Source organism: Dryobates pubescens, chromosome 6 (genome assembly GCF_014839835.1).
Source record: "Dryobates pubescens isolate bDryPub1 chromosome 6, bDryPub1.pri, whole genome shotgun sequence".
NCBI classification, from domain to species: Eukaryota; Metazoa; Chordata; class Aves; order Piciformes; family Picidae; genus Dryobates; species Dryobates pubescens.
In genome coordinates this window covers 30,923,605-30,945,552 of record NC_071617.1, presented here as the reverse complement: position 1 = coordinate 30,945,552, position 21,948 = coordinate 30,923,605, and the positions used below count along the sequence as shown (strand labels likewise).

General features: G+C 42.3%; 1 protein-coding gene across 1 annotated transcript in view; it reads right to left on the bottom strand.

Annotated features, from left to right (window-relative positions):
* Positions 1-19,396, bottom strand: part of DISC1 (DISC1 scaffold protein) — a 208,017-nt gene extending 188,621 nt beyond the window's left edge. Inside the window, exons 1-2 of the mRNA XM_054162257.1 lie at positions 18,422-19,396; positions 11,253-11,322 (exon numbers count right to left, since the gene is read on the bottom strand). Coding sequence (XP_054018232.1) covers positions 11,253-11,322; positions 18,422-19,387 — 1,036 coding nt within the window. The 5' untranslated portion in view covers positions 19,388-19,396. The remainder of the gene's footprint in view (positions 1-11,252; positions 11,323-18,421) is intronic.
* Positions 19,397-21,948: the final 2,552 nt, after the last annotated feature.

Here is a 21,948-nt window from a genome sequence, read left to right as displayed (position 1 = left end):
CAGAAACTCCTTGTACACATCTGGAGAAGGTCAGGATCAGTGTAGCACCCTGAAGTCACCAGAGCTACTTTCTCAAACCTGAAAACATAGGACTGCAGTAGAACTACTGATATTGAACTGCTTCCAGTTCACCAGTTTGACTCTTGCTCAGATAAAGGATTGAGAAATTGCTCCCCTTGAGTGCTATTTAGCAGATGAGGATTTTTCAGCAATAAACTCCACTAGTAGGCTTTGCACTACATTATGGAGTACAGCAGGAATCTTTTTTCTCTGTGTTCCTACGCACGCACCATTAAGAGAGACAATTAATTCCAGATGACTTCCACTAAGAAAGTTCTCATTGTTGCTCAGGGCTCATGCTGAAAAGCCCAGCACAGAGCAGCTGCTAAAAAACATTCCCCTCCTCTCCTCCAACACCACAGTATCTGCCAGTACAAGGAGTCACCCAGATCTTTGAGAATAAGCAGGTGAAGGTCAACACATGAAAACCAAAAGAAAACAAACAAACCCAACAGCTTTCTTTAGTAAAACATCTGAATGTCATTTGGGGGGCAAACCACACCCTCAGCTGCTTGAGCTGTAACAGACAGGAAGTCATGTACATTGCAGTTTCACAGAATACCAGGTTGGAAGCGACTTTAAGAACCATCTGGTGCAACCTTTCTTGGGAAATGCACCATCTAGACAAGATGGCCTGGCACCCTGTCCAGCTGAATCTTTCAAGTGTTCAATATTGGGGAATCCACCACTTTCCTGAGAAGATTTCTCCAATGGCTGATGGTTCTCACTGCAAAATATTTTCCTTTTGTGTCCAGTCAAAATCTCCCCAGAACTAACTTGCACCCAGTAACCCTCATTTTTCCATGTGACCCTTTGTAGCCACCCTTTAAATGTTGGAACATGGTGATAAGGTCTCCCCTATTCCTTCTTTCCTCAAGGCTGAGCAAATCCAGTTGTCTAAGCCTTTCATCATTGTGGCAGGCTTCCCAGTCCTTTGACCATCTTTGTGGCCCATCTCTGGACTCTCTCCATCCTGTACACATCTTTTTATGGGGACCAAATACAAACACAATATTCTAGGTGTAGCCTGACAAGCACTTTGTAAAGTGGGATAATGACTTTTATCTCTGCTGGTGATACAACCCAGCATCCTGCTGGCTTTCTTTGCTGCTGCAGCACATTGTTCACTTGTGTTGAGTTTGTTGTCAACTGGGACACCTGTATCAGCCTGATTCACTGCAGTCTTACAAGCTTCTTGAACTCTTTTGTCTACACAACAAAACAACTGTACTGAAGATTTCCTACAATTCAACTTCTTTCACTTCCTGAAGCCTAGCTGTGACATCTCCTCATAATTTAGGCCTCATTTAGAAATGGAAATAAGTTGCCACATCCACACAGTACTGAGCTATAGATAGGATTTAAACCTATAGATTTAAGCTTAATATTATACCATGCTTCCCGGCTAAAGAAATTCCTCTTCTTCCATAATCCTAAGAGATTATCAAATCCTGCTATCTCCTCCAGTGCACAAATGTTCACAGACCTAAGGCTCTTTACCTAGACCTACTCTGTTTTCTAATGAGGGCTTTCCCCAATGCCAGGACCAAGCAAAGCATGATGAAACCTCATTCAGTGAAGTACCATAGCCACAAATACAGACTGTGAAGACTGTGCGTTGACAGACCAACTACTTGTAACACTTCAGCAGAAATCAAACATGGTTTACATTGTACCACCAAATCTTGACATTTCTGCCATGTCTCTCCATCAGTTTAGCATTCAGTCAGCAATCATTTAATATCCTGCTCCATAAGCTGCCATCAGTCTCACAGATGACATGGCTCTGGTGAGTAGACAATAAAGCCATTTTTTTGCCCAGCTGAAATTACAGAACTAGGCATATTATAAAACAATCACATATTTGTTAAGTATTGAAGCTACACTGTTACGCATGTCAAACACGATCTTCTGTCTGCTGTGTGCTTTCACTCAACATGCCTTATGTACACCAGCTTTTCAGGATGTATCACTTAGTACCTCCTTGCAATAACCCTTTGGAAAGCTTCTTCAGGCAGAGCCAGAAATTTGAAACCAGAATTAGATACTGCAATTCTAGAGTTTAGATCAGCTGCACCTATTCCAAGTTTAGGGTTGGATATCAGGACATCATGACGAAAACTAAATCCAACAGAGACACGCTCATTTATAAGCGTGGTCTTACTGCTGACACCGTTATCCTAGGTGCTCTAGCCTACAACACTGACTCTTCGGTGCAACACGGCAAATGCTTTGTATGGTGCCATGGCATATATAAACCCAAACTGGTTTTGCTCTTTACATCCACTGACACAGTTTCTGAAGAAACTGAATGAATCTTCAAGAGCTTCTAACAACCTTTTCTCTAAGATGCTGCTGCTGGTGTACATGAATGATGTTGCCAACATCATGTCTGAGTTACACAGCACCTCATTTTGCTTTTTGTTCAATTTTGTCATACATCAAGCCAACTGAACTTATTTAACTTAATCTACTATTTCACACTTTAAAATTCTCAGTGAGCACGGAGATGTTCCAATCACTTCCCACTCCTTAAACCAAAACCTGCCAGGAATCCTGACTAGTATTGGACTGGTACAATGGTATCAACGGTACAAGTTTAAAACGGACATTATCTGGCATCAGTTTGGATGCTCCCACTGTCAGCATTTCCCACAGACTCAGTAACTCTGTCCAAAGCATGCTATTGCATGAGTGCTAGGAATTTTAAATTGCCCCTCTTCACCTTTTTGATTAATGCTCATTGCCACAATTCTATCACTGTCCTAAGGTGGCTAACAATGCCCACAAACAGCACATTTCACATATGAAGAATCACATATCACATATTGTTAGGAGCTGGAAGGGACCTCAAGAGATCATCTAGTCCAACTCCCCTGCCAAAGCTACTTTTACCTTCCACGAGGCTAAAGATAAGAAAGGCACAAAAGCTTGCATATGCCAAAAGCAGGGAAGCATCAGAGAGGACAGATTTGTCTGTAGAGCTACAAACATAATCCAACACAGGCAGTTGGGTCTGGGCATGTGGACAGGGAGGACTGGAGGGAAAACATAAGAGAAAGAAGCTAATAGAACTGAGGCAACTGCACTTTGCAGGGGAATTTGGCAAGCAATGGAAGGTCTGTGGAGATCTCAAATAAAAGTATTCTATTAAAGAATTTAAGCAGACACCATCCAGCTATCAGCAAGGAGTCTTATCAGTTTCCCACAGAGGATTTGCACTGGAAGACTTTTGTGTTTGCTTTGAAATGGTAGTCAAAGGCATTCAGCGTCATTTTTATCCCAAATTACACAGAAGTTGCATTATCATGCCATCTAGAAGTTTCTGTCCATGTCCAGTCATTTATTAAGCAGACAGTAATCAAAAGGAACAGGTGTCCCCTCACTCCCTTACAATGTTTATATCCTACATGTAAGACAAGGGCAGTAAAATCAATTTCTAGTTGTTGGTTGAATTAATAGTAATACCGTCTCCAGTGGTCACACTGGAAATGAAAGACAGTTTTCTTATCTGGAGTTAATATTTCTAAAGAGCAAGGGAAAGATAAATCTGTCTTGAATACAAAATTGGGATGAATGATTTTGCAAGTGCAAAGTAAGCAGATGGGCTGGGTAGCAGGAAAGCCATGTCACTCACTCAGTGGGTACTGTCCAGATAGCACATCAACACTTCCTCTGAGTTACACCCATCAGAGCTTCATGCTTCAAAATGCAATCCAGCAAGCTCTTAAATTATCCATAATTGCTTATTTTGTTCAGATTTTTTCATTGCTTGTTTGTTTGTAAAAGACTAGCCAGGCTGTCTGGGAACAGCTTGGCTGCATCATGGACTGAGAAATAGAGCCCAGCTATCACAGGAGGGGTAGCCCACAGTGTCAGTTTTAGACAGCAGATGGCCAGGAGAAAGCTTCCAAGCACATGGTATGCCAAAACTTCGGCAATTTTCCTTTTGTCAAGCAGCTTCCAGAAACACAAGATGTAGCTGAACCTTTTTGTGCTGGCCAAGATTAAAATAAGAGAATATAGTAGAATCCCACAAAATACTACCACTTCCTAAAAATATTTAGGCTGCACTATCTAAGCGAGATACTGCATGATTGCAGCAGCTTCCTCTCCAACACTGGCAAAGGAATTAAAGGTGCAGAAAACATGACTTCATTTTCAAAGTGTGGGCATAAGCAGACCAACAGCAAGATCCTGTTCTTCCTCAAAGACATACCTTGACGTGACAGAAAACTAAACTACTGAACTAAAATGAGGATTCACACCACAAGCATTTCAAGGAGTTGTTGAAGATGCATGTGCCACATGAGTAAAGACCACAAACAAAAGTAGCCAGAAATATGTAACAGACCTCCCTCTTATAAACATTGGCCATTACTGTATTCTTTCAGCATAAGAAAAAAAGCCTAAGTGTTCCAGCTGTCTACCTGAGGAGTTTCATAGCTTTCTATTGTGGCTGGCTCAACTGCTCTCTCAATTTTGGGATTTCAAACAAACAAAAAAAAATAGACAGACAAAAACAGCCAACATAGGAAAATCAAAACACAAACTACAAACAAAAAAGCCAAACAAAAACAAAAGCCCAACACAGGCCGCATAAAAAGGAACACCAATGTCACTACTGCTACTAGTAGACAGAAGTCAAGACCAGGCATTGAATGAATTTGAGTAACAGCATCTCAATCCACCTTTTCAGCTAACACCAAAAAACAAATGGATATGGCCAAAAAGAGTTCTATCTTTTCATTTCAGACTGGTGTCTTAGAGAAACAGACAAGATGGAGGAGTTACAAGACTTGTGCTGCCTCTTTTTTGTTTTAAGGAAAATCAAGTCTATATTGTAATTCACATAAGCACTTGCTTTCTGTAACCACCCAAAGCCTTCACCCTTTTGGGAGGGTTATTTGAGTTTCTCAGAGAAAGACAAGCTTGCAGTAAGCCGCCTGTTTTACAGAAGCTCTGTTCCTCCAGTGTCCACCATCTTTTATTTTATCAGTATCCTCAAATACAAAGCTTCACTCCATCATTTTCCTCCAGTCCTGGCTCACTGGAGAGGTCCCAGGTGACTGGAAACTGGCCAATGTGGTCCCCATCCACAAGAAGGGACGGATGGAGGAACCTGGAAACTACAGACCAGTCAGCCTGACCTCAGTGCCAGGGAAAGTGATGGAGCAGATTATCCTGGCGGCAATAACTGCGCACCTGAAGGATGGCCAAGGGCTCAGGTCCAGCCAACATGGATTTAGGAAGGGCAGGTCCTGCCTCTCCAACCTGATCTCCTTCTATGATCAGGTGACCCGTCTGGTGGATGTGGGGAGGCCTGTGGATGTAGTCTATCTGGACTTCAGCAAGGCCTTTGACACCGTCCCCCACAGTAAACTGCTGGCTAAGCTGTCAGCTCGTGGTTTGGATCACAACACTCTGTGCTGGGTTAGGAACTGGCTGGAGGGCCGAGCCCAGAGAGTGGTGGTGAATGGTGCCACATCCGGCTGGCGGCCAGTCACCAGTGGCGTCCCCCAGGGATCAGTGCTGGGCCCCATCCTCTTTAACATCTTCATTGATGATCTGGATGAGGGGGTTGAGTCAGTCATCAGCAAGTTTGCAGATGACACCAAGTTGGGAACAGATGTTAGTCAGTTAGAGGGTAGAAAGGCTCTGCAGAGGGACCTTGACCGACTGGACAGATGGGCAGAGTCCAATGGGATGGCATTTAATAAGTCTAAGTGCCGGGTGCTGCACTTTGGCCACGGCAACCCCATGCAGAGCTACAGGCTGGGGTCAGAGTGGCTGGAGAGCTGCCAAACGGAGAGGGACCTGGGGGTGCTGATTGACACCCGCCTAAACATGAGCCAGCAGTGTGCCCAGGTGGCCAAGAAGGCCAATGGCATCCTGGCCTGTATTAGGAATAGTGTGGCCAGCAGGAGCAAGGAGGTCATTGTGCCCCTGTACTCTGCATTGGTTAGGCCACACCTTGAGTACTGTGTCCAGTTCTGGGCCCCTCAGTTTAGGAAGGACATCGAGACACTTGAACGTGTCCAGAGAAGGGCAACAAGGCTGGTGAGAGGCCTTGAGCACAAGCCCTATGAGGAGAGGCTGAGGGAGCTGGGATTGTTTAGCCTGGAGAAGAGAAGGATCAGAGGCGACCTCATTGCCCTCTACAACTACCTGAAGGGTGGTTGTAGCCAGGTGGGGGTTGGTCTCTTCTCCCAGGCAACCAGCACCAGAACAAGGGGACACAGTCTCAAGTTGTGTCAGGGGAGGTTTAGACTCGAGGTGAGGAAGAAGTTCTTCACTGAGCGAGTCATTCGTCATTGGAATGGGCTGCCCAGGGAGGTGGTGGAGTCGCCGTCCCTGGAGGTGTTCAAGGGGAGATTGGACGTGGCGCTTGGTGCTATGATCTAGTTGTGAGGTCTGTTGGAACAGGTTGGACTTGATGATCCTTGGGGTCTCTTCCAACCTTAGTTACTGTGATACTGTGATACTGTGATACAGCTAGGCTTAAGGATTTTATTTCCACAAGTACATGCCAGCCTGAAACAAGTATAATCGAAAATAACATGTTCCTTGAGAGTTATTTCCAGATACAGTTTCTCTCGAATTCACTGACCTTCCTCCAAAAGAAGATATCTTGCCTTCATTTCTGTGTCCTAACAGCCATCTGTCAAGCAAACGTTTTGGTTCAGAACAGTCGAAGTACAGAGTCTGTCCATCCCTCATCTGCAAATAACTTTCAATGAATAAAAAAGAAAAGAAAAAGAAAGGAGGAAAGGGAAAAACGAGCTGACTAGAAATCACACTTTAAGCTGGAGAAAGGATTTTTCCAGTTTAAACTGAAAAAAAAAACCAAAATACAAATTGAAAAACCAAACAACTAACAACTATATATCTCACCAGGAATTTGGGGTTAATGTATAATTTAGCATGTGCCAGGACAACCATTAGAAGTGGCCAAGACCTCCCCCTGAATGACAATTTACAAATCACATTTTCAACCTAGACATTACTTAACATTTTGCCCTATTGTTTTCCCCTTCTGTAGTTGCCTTAATACAAATAGCCATTTCAAGTAAGAAACAGCACCTCTTCCAGTGTAAATGTACAAGAGGCCAACTGCTTCAAAGTCTTTCCTTTCTACACTTACAACTAACAGAAAATGCACAAAATGAGACTTCAACTTCTACACAGAACAGGGTTCTTTCTCTGATGTCCTGTAGATCCTGAGGCATGGAAGGGACAATTGGTATGAAGAGATTTCAAAAGGCACAAGCCAAGCACAAATAAATGAAAACATACAAACACTTTTTTCTGAAGTGCACGCAGTTCAGAAGTTCAAGGAGGCTCACCAATTCATACAGCTCCAGCTTTGAGCCCTAAATAACTGAAATAACTGAAGGGACACATGATGTTAAATATATCTAAAGCACGAATTTTCACTGCCATGCCAGGTTTGCATGACAAGCATGAACATTTCTGTATTCTAGCAGAAATAAATAAATAATGTGTAGTTCTACAGAAAACTGAGTACAAGGTGGCATGTGAACCAGTAGTGGAGTTCAACAGTTCTGATGCTTAGTTACCAATCCACTTGGCTCTTGCAGCACCAGGCAAGGTTGAGGAGCTCATAGCAAAGAGCAGGAAAAGGAGTTTTAAGTGTTTGGGCAATAGATTTGTACTGAATAAAATACACTTGCTTTCACTGCAAGCACAACTCCCACAGATACAAAAATAAGCCTATTTGTTTGGTTTTTTTTACTTCCTGTATTCAGCAGTGTGTTTAACCTTGGAGCTGTCAAGCTCCATCATGAATAATGAGCCATGACAACGCTCCAAGTGATCCTTGGAGAACAGACCAATTTTTACCATATTCTACGCAAGGCAAAGCTCGGTTATCATACTCCCATGGTACCACACTTGCTTTGGAAATATACAGTAATGTGGCCATCAAGAGGAGACCACAAGTAAATGCAGAAAAAATGAGCTATTTTCTGATGTCTCATCACCTACAAACACAGACCAAGCAATAAAACATGTAACCATTCTAATGGTTCCTATTTAAAATTAAACCAGGACTGAGAAGATCTGTTTCACTGAATACGTATTTCACACAAACGCTTCACAGCTGAGGAAATCTGCATTTGAAACAACTTATGGAGGCTACAGTTAAGAAGAGTATGCAGCACCATGTTCAGTGACTTACAGCACTGTGGGACAGGAAGATGGCCTGTGCCCCAAGCAGCCACCCAATCTCTCAGAACAAACAAGCCCTCTTCCCTCAAACACATGGCACTGCCAGAAAGCACAGGAATAAACTGCATTTGCTTGAATGACTGACTGCAGCTCTGCTGCACCAACACCCTAACCATGCCAACGCAGGTCTAAGAAAGCAATTGCAAAAGCTGTTTCTGCTGTGCACCTCCCAAGCTCAAGGGGAGAAACAATACAGAGCAAATAGATTCATCTAAATAAAGGTAAAACTAAGCAGAAACAAGCTGAAGATTTTTGAAAGGCATTTACTTCTCTCCTAAATGACAACAGAGGATTGTGGTTACACATATTTCTTAAACTATGTTTCAACAAATAATAGCAAAATGAATTATTACCTGTTTGGGAAACAAATGCTAATTCACTAACATAAGCCTGGAAAACACAAACGCTCTCTAACAGACCCAAGCAGCAAGCAGTTGTTCGTTCTTTGTTTCTGCAAAGGGGAGAAACAAATGTATCCTTATTCTTGATGTGTTTGTGACAAGGTACTTTGTTCATGACTTAACAACGGGAAAACCGTGCCTTTATTTCTGTGCCATTTCCTGCCCTCGTTGCCACAACTGAAACCAGGGCATCACTTTCCCTTCTCTGTAGGGGCACCACTTTATTCATCACACTTCAGTTTCAAAAGTTACAACTATGGGAGCTTTCAGCTCTAGAGAGCAGGAAAGCAGCAATGTCAGTTCCTTAAGCTGCCGTTTGTAGTGTCAGAAAGCAGAAACCGGTGCTGAGCACTTTTGAGGAATTTTAAGTGCTAATACATCTCTGTCTCACTGAGCTGCTCTTACAAATTATGCCGTCTCCTGTAAGACTAGATGGCTGTTAGAAAGCAGAAAAATCAGAGTTCTTGTCTATGGTTGAAGGTGGAGAAGAGCCTCTACCCCTGAAGTGATAACATAGCTACAATAACAGATTTTTTGACAATTCAAGTTTCCATTCAGGAGTATAGCCACCCATACCCCTCCTCCACCTGCTCTCCTTCCACTGTTCTCTCTTCTTCCACGTACAGGACACTTTGCAGCTACTCACATCGTACTTCATCTCCCCTTCCCCTACAGCACTTCCAAATCAAGACCATAATACCACCACAAACAGCACTGCCACAATCTCCAGGTCAAAACAGTTCTGCTTTTAACAGAGTATCTCTCTACACTCAAAGAAGTCCCCCACAGTACAGGGACAGTAATTTTCTTTGTAGCACTATAGTTAAAATATCCTCCACACTTCACATACACTGTGTCAGTTTCTCCCACTCCCTGATAATATATTTCCATTTATGGCCCACATCACAGCTCTGCACATTTAGCAATTCCATTCCCTGCTAGCAGTATCTGGAAACAAGATCTCTTTAAAGAAGGCTAATTACAAATTTCAGTTGAGTAGAAAGTGGTACTGGGTCAATCTGTAAGCTCTTTAATAAGTTTTCACACTTCACGCCAGGCAAGATTTCGTTTTTGACCAGGAACAGTGACATAGTTCTAAAAGCAAAGGTGGAAAACTCATCACCGCAAAAGGAGAAGACAAGGTAACACCTCTAATTCTTCTTGCAGCACAGCATCTTCTCTTTGAGAAACTTTCACTGGAGATACACTGTCAGTGTTTCACAAAAGAAAAGTAGCCATAAAGAAACCCTGCTGACACTTGTATCAGAAAATAAACAAAAAGCAGTATGGCAGAAAGTGGGTCAAGGAACCCAAAATTAGGATTTGGTAGAATGAAGGATGAATGGCCATGTGCATGCATGGAACACGGCATTTTCTGAGAAAGCTTCTATGCATATGGAGTTTCACTTTTCAAAGGGAGGGAGGATCCCAAGGCAAAGTATTTCAAGCACCTAAGTACCTAGAATGATCATAGAAAGTGAGACACATGACAGTAGCAGACTTTTTTTTCTTAGATACAGGCAAGCCTTTAAGATGCAAACAGAACCATGCTTTTAGCAAGGCTGCACACCTACTCTCTAGACACTATTGAAAAACACATTTTAGTTATCTTGAGAGACACAGCTTTGGGCCAGAGAAACAGAGTCATACTACAACTGCAAAACTTCACACAAATTTTGAAAGGCCATCCACGAGTCTGACCAATTCCCAACCTCTAAATGCTAAGAACAAAAAAGCTGCAGAAAAAGAATTCTCTTTTTCCCAAGCTTACTCTCTAAAGTACCTATGCAGATTTCACCAAAACATTTGTAGACCTTCCCAGCTGAAGATAGATCTAGCAGGAAGAACTTAATATAGAACCTAAAGGATACCAAAATATGAGTACCTGAACACAGACTACCACAACCAGAAACAGTAAGAAACTCAAGATGTGTGTTAACAGATGCTGTCATTACTAAAGTGTGTGCACACAAAGCTTTTCAGAGGTGCCAAGACATTGGAAAGAAAAAGCACTACTCAAATATAGATATCTGCCATCAGCTGTAGCACCCCATAGTCTCTATCTGGTTTTGATTTAACTCAAAGGACATCACGTTAATCCCACAGGACATTATCATTCACTTTTGTAATAGCTGCCGACCTGATTTCTGTGTTTGAGCCCTGCTGCAGTGTCATGACTAAATGTGGCAAGCAACAAATCAAAGTCAGCAGCTGTCCTTTCTCCTCTCAAGCTTCCATTCATTTCTACATTTTTTAAAGTCATGCTGCTTCAAAACAGCTGATCCAGATGGTGGGTATTTGGATTTCAACCTTCCCACATGGTGATGTGGCTCAAGAAAATAAAAACTGTTGCTACCTGCTGTTGACCTACTTCTTTCTTTAATTTGTTTCCTGCCATATGACAGAATAAATAATACAGTTCATTGAACCAGTCTTCCACACTTACCCACAACTACATACATATAAAATTACTAGAGGAAGAAGGGAAAAGGCAAAAAACCCAGCATGATCCAGTGGGGGGTAGGAGACAGCAATTCTCACCTCTATCATAGTCATCTTCTGCTATTGCTTTCTGCTGAAGTCTCTGAAGCCGTGAGATTGAGGATATTATCTACACAAAGATTAAAAAAAAGAAAGTTAATTATGAATAATCATAGAATTGTTTTGGTTGCAGAACACCTCCAAAATCAGGAGCACCACTTGTGACTGGTCACCAAGTTGATTTAACTCCATTCACCACCATTCTTTGGGCCTGGGCATCTTGTCCTTCATGAACCTATGCTGACTGGGCCTCATCATCTGCCTGCCCTGCACATGCTGCATAATGGCACTCAAGATGATCTGCTCCACGACTTTTCCTGGCAACAAAGTCAGACTGACAGGTCTGTAGTCTCCCAGGTCCCTCTTCCAGCCCTTCTTGCAGATGGGCATCACATTTGCCAGTCTACAGTCAGCTGTGACCTCCCCACTTAGCCAGGGCTTCTGACAAACGATAGAAAGTGGCTTGGTGAGCAATTCTGCCAGCTCCCTCAGTATCCTTGGGTGTATGCCATCCAGCCCCAATGTGTAAGTGGTGCAGCAGGTCACTAACCATCTCTTCTTGGATTATAGGCCTTCATTCTGCTTCCCATCCCTATCTTTCAGATCAGGGGGTTGAATATCTAGCAAATGACTGATCTTACTACTAATGACTGAGGTAAAGAAGGTATTGAGTACCTCAGCCTTTGCCTCATGCTTGACCACTATGTTCCCCCCTGCATCCAACAAAGGATAAAGATTCTCTTTAGTCCTCTTTCTGTTGACAATATTTGTAGAAGCATTTTGTATTCTTTTTAACAGATGAAGGAGAATTAATTTCCAGCTGGGCTTTGGCCCTTCTAATTTTCTCCCAACAAAGTCTCATGACAATCTTGTAGTCGTCCCAAGTGGCCTGACCCTTCTTCTCCATTTTCTTCCTAAGCTGCAATCAAACCTCTCTGTTTAGCCATGTCAGCCTTCTTCCCCAACAACCGGTCTTTTGACACATGGGGATGGCCTGTTTCTGTGCCTATAAGACTTCCTCTTGACCAGCGTTCAGCTTTCCTGGACTCCTTGGCCCTTCAGGACTGGCTACTAAGGAACTCTGTCCACCAGTCTCCAAATCAGGCCAAAATCTGCCCACCAGAAGTCCAAATTGGTAGTTCTGCTGACCTTCTCTTTACTTCTCCAACAACTGAGAACTCTGTCATTTTGTGTTTGCTGTGCCCAAGACAGCCCCTAACCAGTACATCTCCCACAAGTCCTCTGTTCACAAACCGCAGTCCAGCAGGGCACCTTCCTTAGCTGGCTCCACGACCAGCTGTGTCAGGAAGTTTTCCGCACAGTCTAGGAACCTCCAGGACTGTTCCCTCTCTGTTGTGTTGTATTTCCAGCAGACAATAGGGAAGTTGAAGTCCCCCATAAGAACAATGGCTTGTGGATTGTGAAACATCTCCCAGATGCCTATTTTATGTGTTTTCATACGGGTGGGGTGGTCTATAAGAGACTCCCACCAGGATATCTGCTTTGTCGGCTCCCCCCCTGGTTCTTACCCATAAATAATTGTAACATCACCATCAACTTCAATACAATCAAAACACTCTCTTTCTTTGCCTGTCCCTTCTGAAGAGTTTATAGCCATCAATTATAGCCATACCACTCCAGTGGTATGAGACATCCCACCACATTTCTATGATGGCTACTACTTCATAATTTTTCTGACAGACAATGGCTTCCAGCTCCTCCTGTTTGTTTCCCATGCTGTGTGCATTAGTGTAGATACACTTCAGTTGGTCTAAAGGTCTTGCCGCTCTTTTGTAGTAAGAAGTCCCAGCTTCTGCCTGGCTGTTCTTAGGCACTCCTGTGCTGTCCTTGGGCCTATTTTGCGCCCTTCCCCTTTCAAATCTAGTTTAAAGCTCTTTCAAATAAGCCCTGCTAGCTAGCTCCCCAGATAGGATCTCTTTCCGCCTCTGAGACAGGTGTATCCCATCTGTTGCCAGCAGACCTGGTGACCTGTAAATCAACCCATGATTAAAGAACCCAAAGTCCTGCCCAAGACACTAGACTTGGAGCCAGGAATTGATCTCCTGGCTCTTCCTATTTATACCTTCATCATGTCCCATGACTGGGGGGATAGAGGAGAACACTGCTTGTGTTCCTGATCCCTTAACCAGTTGTTCTAAAGCCCTGAAGTCTCTCTTAATTACCCTTGGACTTCTTGTCCTTGCTTCATCACTGCCCACCTGAAATATCAGCAGTGAAAAAAAAAAACCACAAAAACAAAAAAACACCACCCCAAAAAACATTTGCTCCATTAACCTCTACATCATATATATATATAATGGATTTCTGCATCACTAGAATGGCCCAGTTTTGAGAGTTAAACCCAACATTTGTTATGTGGATGGACCTATTTGGAACTGCAGCTACTTCAGCCACGCATGGCTTTAGTCCAAACACATACCAAGATCAACAAACAATACATTTTGAAAAGTAAAAGACAACTTGTGATCATTGAATCTTTTTCACCCTGTGAATAAATCAAATCAGGATTATTAAAGGATTCTGTTAACATGGCATGAACTTCTGATCACACTGTACTCAAGAGTGTGTTATGTACCACATGCAGAGGGCCTTTTCACACCCAAAAAGAAACTCTTACCATAACAAAAGTTTTGCTTTAGAAGTTACTGCTTATGTTTGTTAAAATTAAGGGTCTGGACCAAAATTCTAAATTTACTAAAAATTTATAAGGCTAGATGTGCATTCAAATGCTATTACAAGTTTTTACTGTTAGAAGAATTTGTTGAGAAAGCAGGCAGCCCTCTCTCCTCATTACCATGCCAGCCACAGACTAACACAAATACAGTTACGACACTGAAAAGTGTTTGCTTCTTATTAAGTTTATACATGACCTGTACCAAACAAGCCCTTATCAACATGGACAAAGGTAAGCCTGGAAAAAGAAGTAGCATAGATTCTCAAAGCCTGAAAGTGCCTGGGAAAGCATTTTCCAAGACAATCCATATTTCAAACATTCTGCATTTTCAAAAGATTTTGCTCCTCTGTTGAAACTCTTTCATATTTAAATTTCTATATTTAAACTCTAAATTGCACAGGGAAAAATAGGTACAGCCAGTCAGCAACTTAATAGAAACACTCAGTAATCATGACTACACAGTCAACACATAAATTATACAAGATATTCAAATTAATGGTATTCCTTCTAAATATGGTATATGAAAGTCCACTAGTCAGAAAATAACTATAAAAAATAAAGCCAAAAAATAATTTCAAAATACTTGATTAATAATATGCTACAGAATGCCTCAGAGGAGAAACAAACAAACAAAACCCCCATAAAAACACCACAAAAACCTCACAAACAACATCAAAGAACCACAAACACCCCTCCCCAACACTGTATATACTCCCTTTTCTCCAAGGCTTTCCTTTGTTTTTCACATCCTGAAACTCCAATCTTTTTTCTCTGACACTGCTGAGAAATGTGTAACATATTGAACAGAGGAGCTGTGAATCCTCACCATAAATTATTTTCTGTATGTTATGCCACTCTTTTGATAGAGTTTTCAAGAAGCCTGCAGTAAAAATAATTCTGATGACACTTTTTCCATATATATGATGTGTAACAACCATCTATACTGAGAGTACAGCTTTGCTGCTATTTGCAGTGTTTATTCCATCATGCACTCACACTTATTTAAAGGTCATTTTAAGTTTGCTTGGGTACCACAGCCCAGGCATACCCAGAGCAAACTGACTGATGCTGTCACATCAAAATGCTTTCTATTTGAAAGCTTGGTAAGGCATTTGGAGCACAATTAATCAAACAGTGGCTCCAGTGTGGCATGTCCTGTATCTGTATCATATGACAGACATTATTTTTTTTTAATACATACAGAAAAAGCGTAATTTTAATAACTTTGACACCATCTCCTTCTCTTGACTACTGCTGCCTTTGTTCCTTTCTGGAAAGTTTGAGACTTGTTCATTATCATTACAATAGAAAGGTGCTTCAAATGAAACATACATCACTGGCTAACCAAGGGCAAAGACATTTGAGGACACAAATCCCCATTTCTCCCTTCACTGAATTTATGAATACAGAAATTAAAGGTAGTGATGTTTCTTTTGTGGCTACCAAAAAAAGCATAATGAGAAGACAGAGAAATTATTTTCTGTTTTGATTCTGTTATATATTCTCAAATTTGCAGTAAATTAATTTCCCAAACCACCTCAGACTATGGGCACATTGTCATTCCAGGCATGAGGCCAAAGAAACTGCTCCACATTAATGTGTGTGCAGTCTATAAATAGGAGAACCTAGTTTGATTCCCACATGCATTCTCTGAAAAATATCAGAGCACATCATAAGCCCAGCTCAGATGTCAGGGAGAGTAAAGAAAGAATAAGAGCTCCTCAACATTCTGTCTTACTCAGCAGAGTTATACAAAGTTTCCCCATAGCAGGAAGTTTCATTGGGCCTAACAACAGCAGAGTGCATCTCAGCAGGTATGTCCAAGCTGAGAATTCACAAGAATCTGGGTTTTTGAAACTCAGGGTACTTGAGAAACAAAAAACCCAAACAAACACAAAATAACCACCGAAACCGACAACAAAAACCTCCACCAAACCAAAAAAACATACCACTATACCAGAAAAATGAACATGTGGCTTCTTATTGCAGGTAAGTTAAGAATGGTTTCCCCCCAGTGCACACTCTGCCATCTCAAAAACACTCTAAAATAAAATGTAACTGATCCTTCTTAAAGATTCCTCATTCCTCTCCCACAAAGAATACAGTGAATGAGACTGGCTATACATGTAGAAGGTATACATGTAAGTATACACATGAGCCAAAGGAAAGACTCCAGACCCAACAGCCCAGTACACCTCTGGAGTTGGAAGGTAAAAAAAAACCAAAAAGACACACAAAAAACCCCACATACACACACATACAAAAAAATCCACCACAAAAACCCCCACCTAACCAACAACAGTGCGGTGCTTTGGCCCTGGCTGGGGGCCAGATGCCCACCAAAGCTGCTCTATCACTCCCCTTCTTGACAGGGGAGAGGAGAAATATAACCAAAGGCCCTTGAGTCAAGACAGAAGCAATTTAATAGGATGAAAAGCAAAAGCTGCATGCAGAAACAAGAGCAAACAAAGATGTTATTCTCTACTTCCCATCAGCAGCTGATACTCAGTCACGCCCAGGAAGCAGGGTTTCAACACATGTAGCGGTTGCTCTGGAGGACAGACACCATCAATGAATGCCCCCAACACTTCCTTCTTTCCCTTTGTGAAGGAACTATTTGAATAATTAAGATATGGCAAATGTGAATATTAATAAAAATATGAATACCTTTTTACTAATATGAAAACTTGCCAAAACGTATCAAATAGGTTCTCTGTGTGGTTAGACTATGAATTTACAGTGGGAATGCACAGTATTGAGGCAAATAAAGCAATTTTTAACGATTTTCTGCAAACCGGTAGGAATAACAGGGAGAGAATCCCTGGGAGTGAAATGGTGCTCAACCACGGTGATTCCACCCAAGTGGGGAGCGCTGCTGCATAGTAGTAGTAGTAGCTGTTGAAGCTTTTGGGACGCTTGTGCACCAGGCACGGCTGGTTGCCAGCAGGAAGGCCACACGGTCTCAAGGCTGGTCTGGCTCCAGCAGGAGGGCAGGCTGTACAACACTATTACTGCAACGGGCTCTTGCTTTGTCCTGGGGAAACTGAGGCATGGCAAAATTCTAGTTGCAAGGGGAAGCAAGGGTTGGCTCTGGCTCCTAACTTTGTGGCTTTATCCCAGGCTCTGGACTGGGCAACTCAAGGCAGGGCAACTCGAGGCAACTTCAAAGAAGACATGTCCAAAGCAAAGCAGGTTCAAGCAAGGCAAGGCAAAGGCAACTAGAAATTGGCCTGCATATATATCTTGCCCGAGATTCAATTGGGCCAATAGGGCAACTGAAGCCAGCACATAGTTACCCAATGAAAAGGGGTTCTGCCAGGCTGTGGCCTCAAAAGCCAGAAACAGAGGCCTGGTCAGGGAGTAGTGCTCTTACCCCAGAAGTAGACTTGTTTACCCAGACATGTTGGGGACTCCCTTTTGTTCCTCTTCCCATGTTACCCTGATTTCTGCAGGAAGGAGAGGTGGAGAGGGGGACCATGCTTAGACACATCAGGGTTTGTCTAGGTTTGTGCTGGGGCTTGTTTGGCCCTACCATGACATCCGTAGATTTTATATCCAAGGTGATGTTATTATGGCATGGAATACCACTTCAGTCAGTCTGGGTCAGCTGGCACACAGTCATGTCCTCTCCCAAGATCTTGCCCATCCTTCAGCCTACTGTTGGGGGGGAAATGCTGGAAAAGCACAGCCTGGGTGGCTGGCTCAGCACTAGCCAAAACGCTGGTGTATTATCAACACCCAGCTAGAGCACTGCAAAACACAGCACTAGAAAGATGCTCTGGAAAGAATTAACTACAGCTCAGGCAAACCCAATACAATCAGGAAAAAAAAATATACCAAAAACCCCAAACCAAAACAACACAACATACACACACACAAAAAAAACAAACCCAACCAACCAACCAAAGAAACCCCCACATATATTCACATCTCAGCAGGACTCACAGAAGAGGCTTGACCCCTATTTTTCTTCATGCAGGGAGAGTACCCAGCTATTAGCTTACTAGCTACTCTCATACAGGTGCCTCACTCCAAGAAATCTTTGGCTAAACTTACACATTTCCAAAGTTTAGTGTTGTTAAATCATGGTGCTTCAAGGAAAGAGTTCTTGCAGACCCAAACTTTGTATTATGTATACTCCAAACTGCTAACAAAACTGCCACCTGTGAAACAAAATGGTATTTGTGGAATGCAGAAACTGTTCTGTGACATACTAGAGAAAAAAGGGATCATAGCCTTGGCAGAACATAGGAACAGGATACTGCAACAACACTTTTATTTTCCAAGAACTAAAACTGAAACAAAAACGGTTCTCCCACTTTTATCATTTAGAGCGCTACTGTAAATCTCAATGAACAGATGCCACAAAAGATATTACTATCCCAGCTCCTACATCGGCGTTGTCCTTGGCACTGTAAATACAAATGTTTTGAGGGCCAGGGGAAGGAATCAGAGATGAAGTGAGATTACTAACCTTTAATGTACTGCGGTTGCCAAGCAGGCAGTCCTGTAGCACTGGTTCATATTTTTTCATCAAAGTATCCCAGTTATGGTCATTAACAGTAAAGCTACTTTCATAGCCTGAGGTGACAGAAGAGCCAGCAGATGCTGCATCCGAGGAATCTGTACAACATGAAAATGTTGCATCTGTATCTGTATCAGTCTCACACTCCTGTAGTTTATCATTTGCTGTGGTGTCATTTTCATGCTCCAAATCCTCACCAGGCCTGGAGAAGCACTGCAAAGCTCCCGAGTGCTCATGAGTTTGTGTCATCTTTTCTGGGTTCTGCAGATTTCCTGTGGTGCTCAGATGCAGAATATACTCAGATTTCTTGAGAGTTGGCTTGCCTTCAACATCACTTACTCTAGAGGCAGAGTTCAGGGAAAGCTGTATGAAGCTGAAACTTGAACTAAAGTTGTCATATGTACCAACAGAATGAGAAAAAGTATCTCCATTTTGATATTCACAGTTGTTATTCACTTCTCTCTGATCCAAAGCACGTATGTTTGGGGACTCACAAACTTCAGTGCCATGGCTTTTCTGCTGTGTACAGCATACAGCAGAAACCTCTCCTTTGCTTTCTGCTGCAGTGGCATAAACAGTTATCGCTGTGTTTTCTAATTGTGCACTCTGGCAACATGAAACATTTGTGCAGTGTCCTGCCATGTTTCCAGTAGCGGCCAAGGCTGTTGCTCCATTAGCAGGAACTACAGCACTACTTGCTGCACTGCAGCATAAGAATTCAAAATTGGTTTGGCATCTTCTGAGTACAGAGCAGTTCTCAAAGTCTCCAAAATGCTGCCTGCCATGTTTGAGCTCTTCTGGGCCAAATGGTTTGCAGGCACCCCGGGACTGAAATTCTGTCTGTTGCTGAGCTTCGAACCTCATGTATCCAGGTCTTTTTGACAGTTTCTTTTTACGAAGACAGCCTGAAGGCATTAAGTGTTGCCCACCATCTGAGGGAGGGGGGAGAAAAAGTCATTAAAAAATGTTTCTGGAGTTTCCTAGGCTTAACATATCATAGCAGCTGAAAATGCTTGTTTCAGGAATTTTAAACAGCATGTCACCTTCTATTTGAACAAAACAAAGACACTGACCATGCTGTCAAAGTGAAACTATTTGAGTACACTGCTTACGTTGGATATACTGCACTGGTCATCTAAAGAAGACCACTGATCAGGAGCTTTATGGTGTAAAGCTGGTAATCAATGCAGGCCTTGTTACATACTATGTCCTTGAAGTGGGGATGAAAGACTGATGATGCCTTGCTTGTGATAGAAATTCTGACCAAACAAAACACTGTAAGAAATCACTGAGGATACCAAGAGGAACTCATAACTGGAGGAGTGCCCTTTGGTTTGTGTATGTTGGGGAACATCTTGAGACAATGTGCCATCAACCAGGACTCTGGCAAGAGAACTAAGATTAGAGGCACCCTTTCTGTGAACTACCCTCAGTATAATGTTAAAACCCAGACCTCCTGGATAGAAAGCCCCCTACCCAAATAAACCACTCGCCCTCTGAGCAAGTGTAGTGAATTTAAAAGAAGCTGTATCTTTAATGTGAAGTAAGAAATAAACTATCTAATGTCTAAGTAGTAGGTGTTAAAACAAGGTGTAGCTAACACATTTTACTGTGTAAATATCCATTGCAAATTGCAACTGGTGTGTGATGCTTGTGGGGATACCACCTAGTACCCAAACTTGCATAGCTTTGTACAAAGTCAGTGTCTTGCCTCAGTGTGTGACATTGGCTTACTGCACACCAGCAGAAATAAACCATTTCTGGGACAACAGAGGCAGCGCAGAGAGAGGAGAAAAGGTGTTGCCAGGGAATGTTGTATACATTGATTCACTTTTTAAGAGTTTACACCACCTTTTAAGTGAATTTGCTAACCCAATCACATCCATCAGTACATAAACCCAGGAAAGATGAATCACATAATCTTCCCTATTCATGGCACCATTCTATGATTTTTCGTTACAAATTTGCTTAGCAGCACACTAAAGCATAGGCCTTATTTAAGTCTCTGATCCAGAATGACTTTCAGACTTACAAGCACATCTAGGATAGGACTGAATCTGCATCAAAAATATGAGAACCATATCACAGAATCACCAAGGTTGGAAGACACCTCAAAGATCATCGAGTCCAACCTGCCACTACAGACCCCATGACTAGACCATGGCACCAAGTGCCACATCCAATCCCCTCTTGAACACCTCCAGGGATGGTGACTCCACCACCTCCCGGAGCAGCCCATTCCAACGGCGAACGACTCTCTCAGTGAAGAACTTTCTCCTCACCTCGAGCTTAAACTTCCCCTGGCACAGCTTGAGACTGTGTCCTCGTGTTCTGGTGCTGGTTGCCTGGGGGAAGACGCCAACTCACTCCTGGCTACAATCACCCTTCAGGTAGTTATAGACAGCAGTGAGGTCTCCCCTGAGCCTTCTCTTCTCCAGGCTAAACAATCCCAGCTCCCTCAGCCTCTCCTCATAGGGCTTGTGCTCAAGGCCTCTCCCCAGCCTTGTTGCCCTCCTCTGGACACATTCAAGTGTCTCAATGTCCTTCTTAAACTGAACCATATTCATAAATATTTTTTGTGTATAATGTGTTGCCTCTAATGTCCAGTTTCTTGTGTCCATATCCATATTTTATTAGCATGAGCAAGTGATTCAGATTCTGCTTCCAGAACAGACACAACTCTCATACTCTGTTGCTGAAGATGTCAGTCTAATGAGCTATTTTATAAGTTGTGGGTTAGATTTATTGTACCATCTATTGTCCAAAATGCAAAGTTAAAAGTTTTGCATACTGTACCATCAGTATGAAAAATACTACCTCCACTATATGCTTGGTAGCATTACTGCAGTATTTATATAGATCACTCTGCTCAATAGCACAGTGAAAAGATAAATTTGTTCTTTGTAAAACAGAATAGAAAGAGGCAAGATAAATACCACAATGAACATTAAAGGTGGGAAATCAGAGTGTGGCATCTTCTCTTCCATTTCTGTAGATCTCTATTTATTAAATAAAAAAATAAAATTATACAGTGACTGCTTTATTTATGGACTCAGTGCTAGTCCAAAAGTATTCCATTCATCTATCCCACACACGAGCTCTGCACCATTAGCCATTTTGCGACACAGTAACATATTGGCTGGATCTATTTGCCAGGAACACCCAACTAGCTGAATTATGCTCTCAGATTTATGCTCTCAGTTATCTGCCTGGTACTCACTGATAATCATCTACTAGAACTTGAGTGCTTGCAATATTCTCACTCACACAGAGTTCTTCCAAAAGCACAAGTTTCAGATTTATTTTTTTATTTATATGCACTACTTTTAACATTAAATTCTAATCATAACCCTTTGATAATTTTTACCTTGATAGATGCTCACATAATCTAAACTTCTTAGCAGCACCTAACATGGGTCTCTGACACTTCACTATAATGACATCCATTCACTATAATGACACAAGGCTGGGGAGAG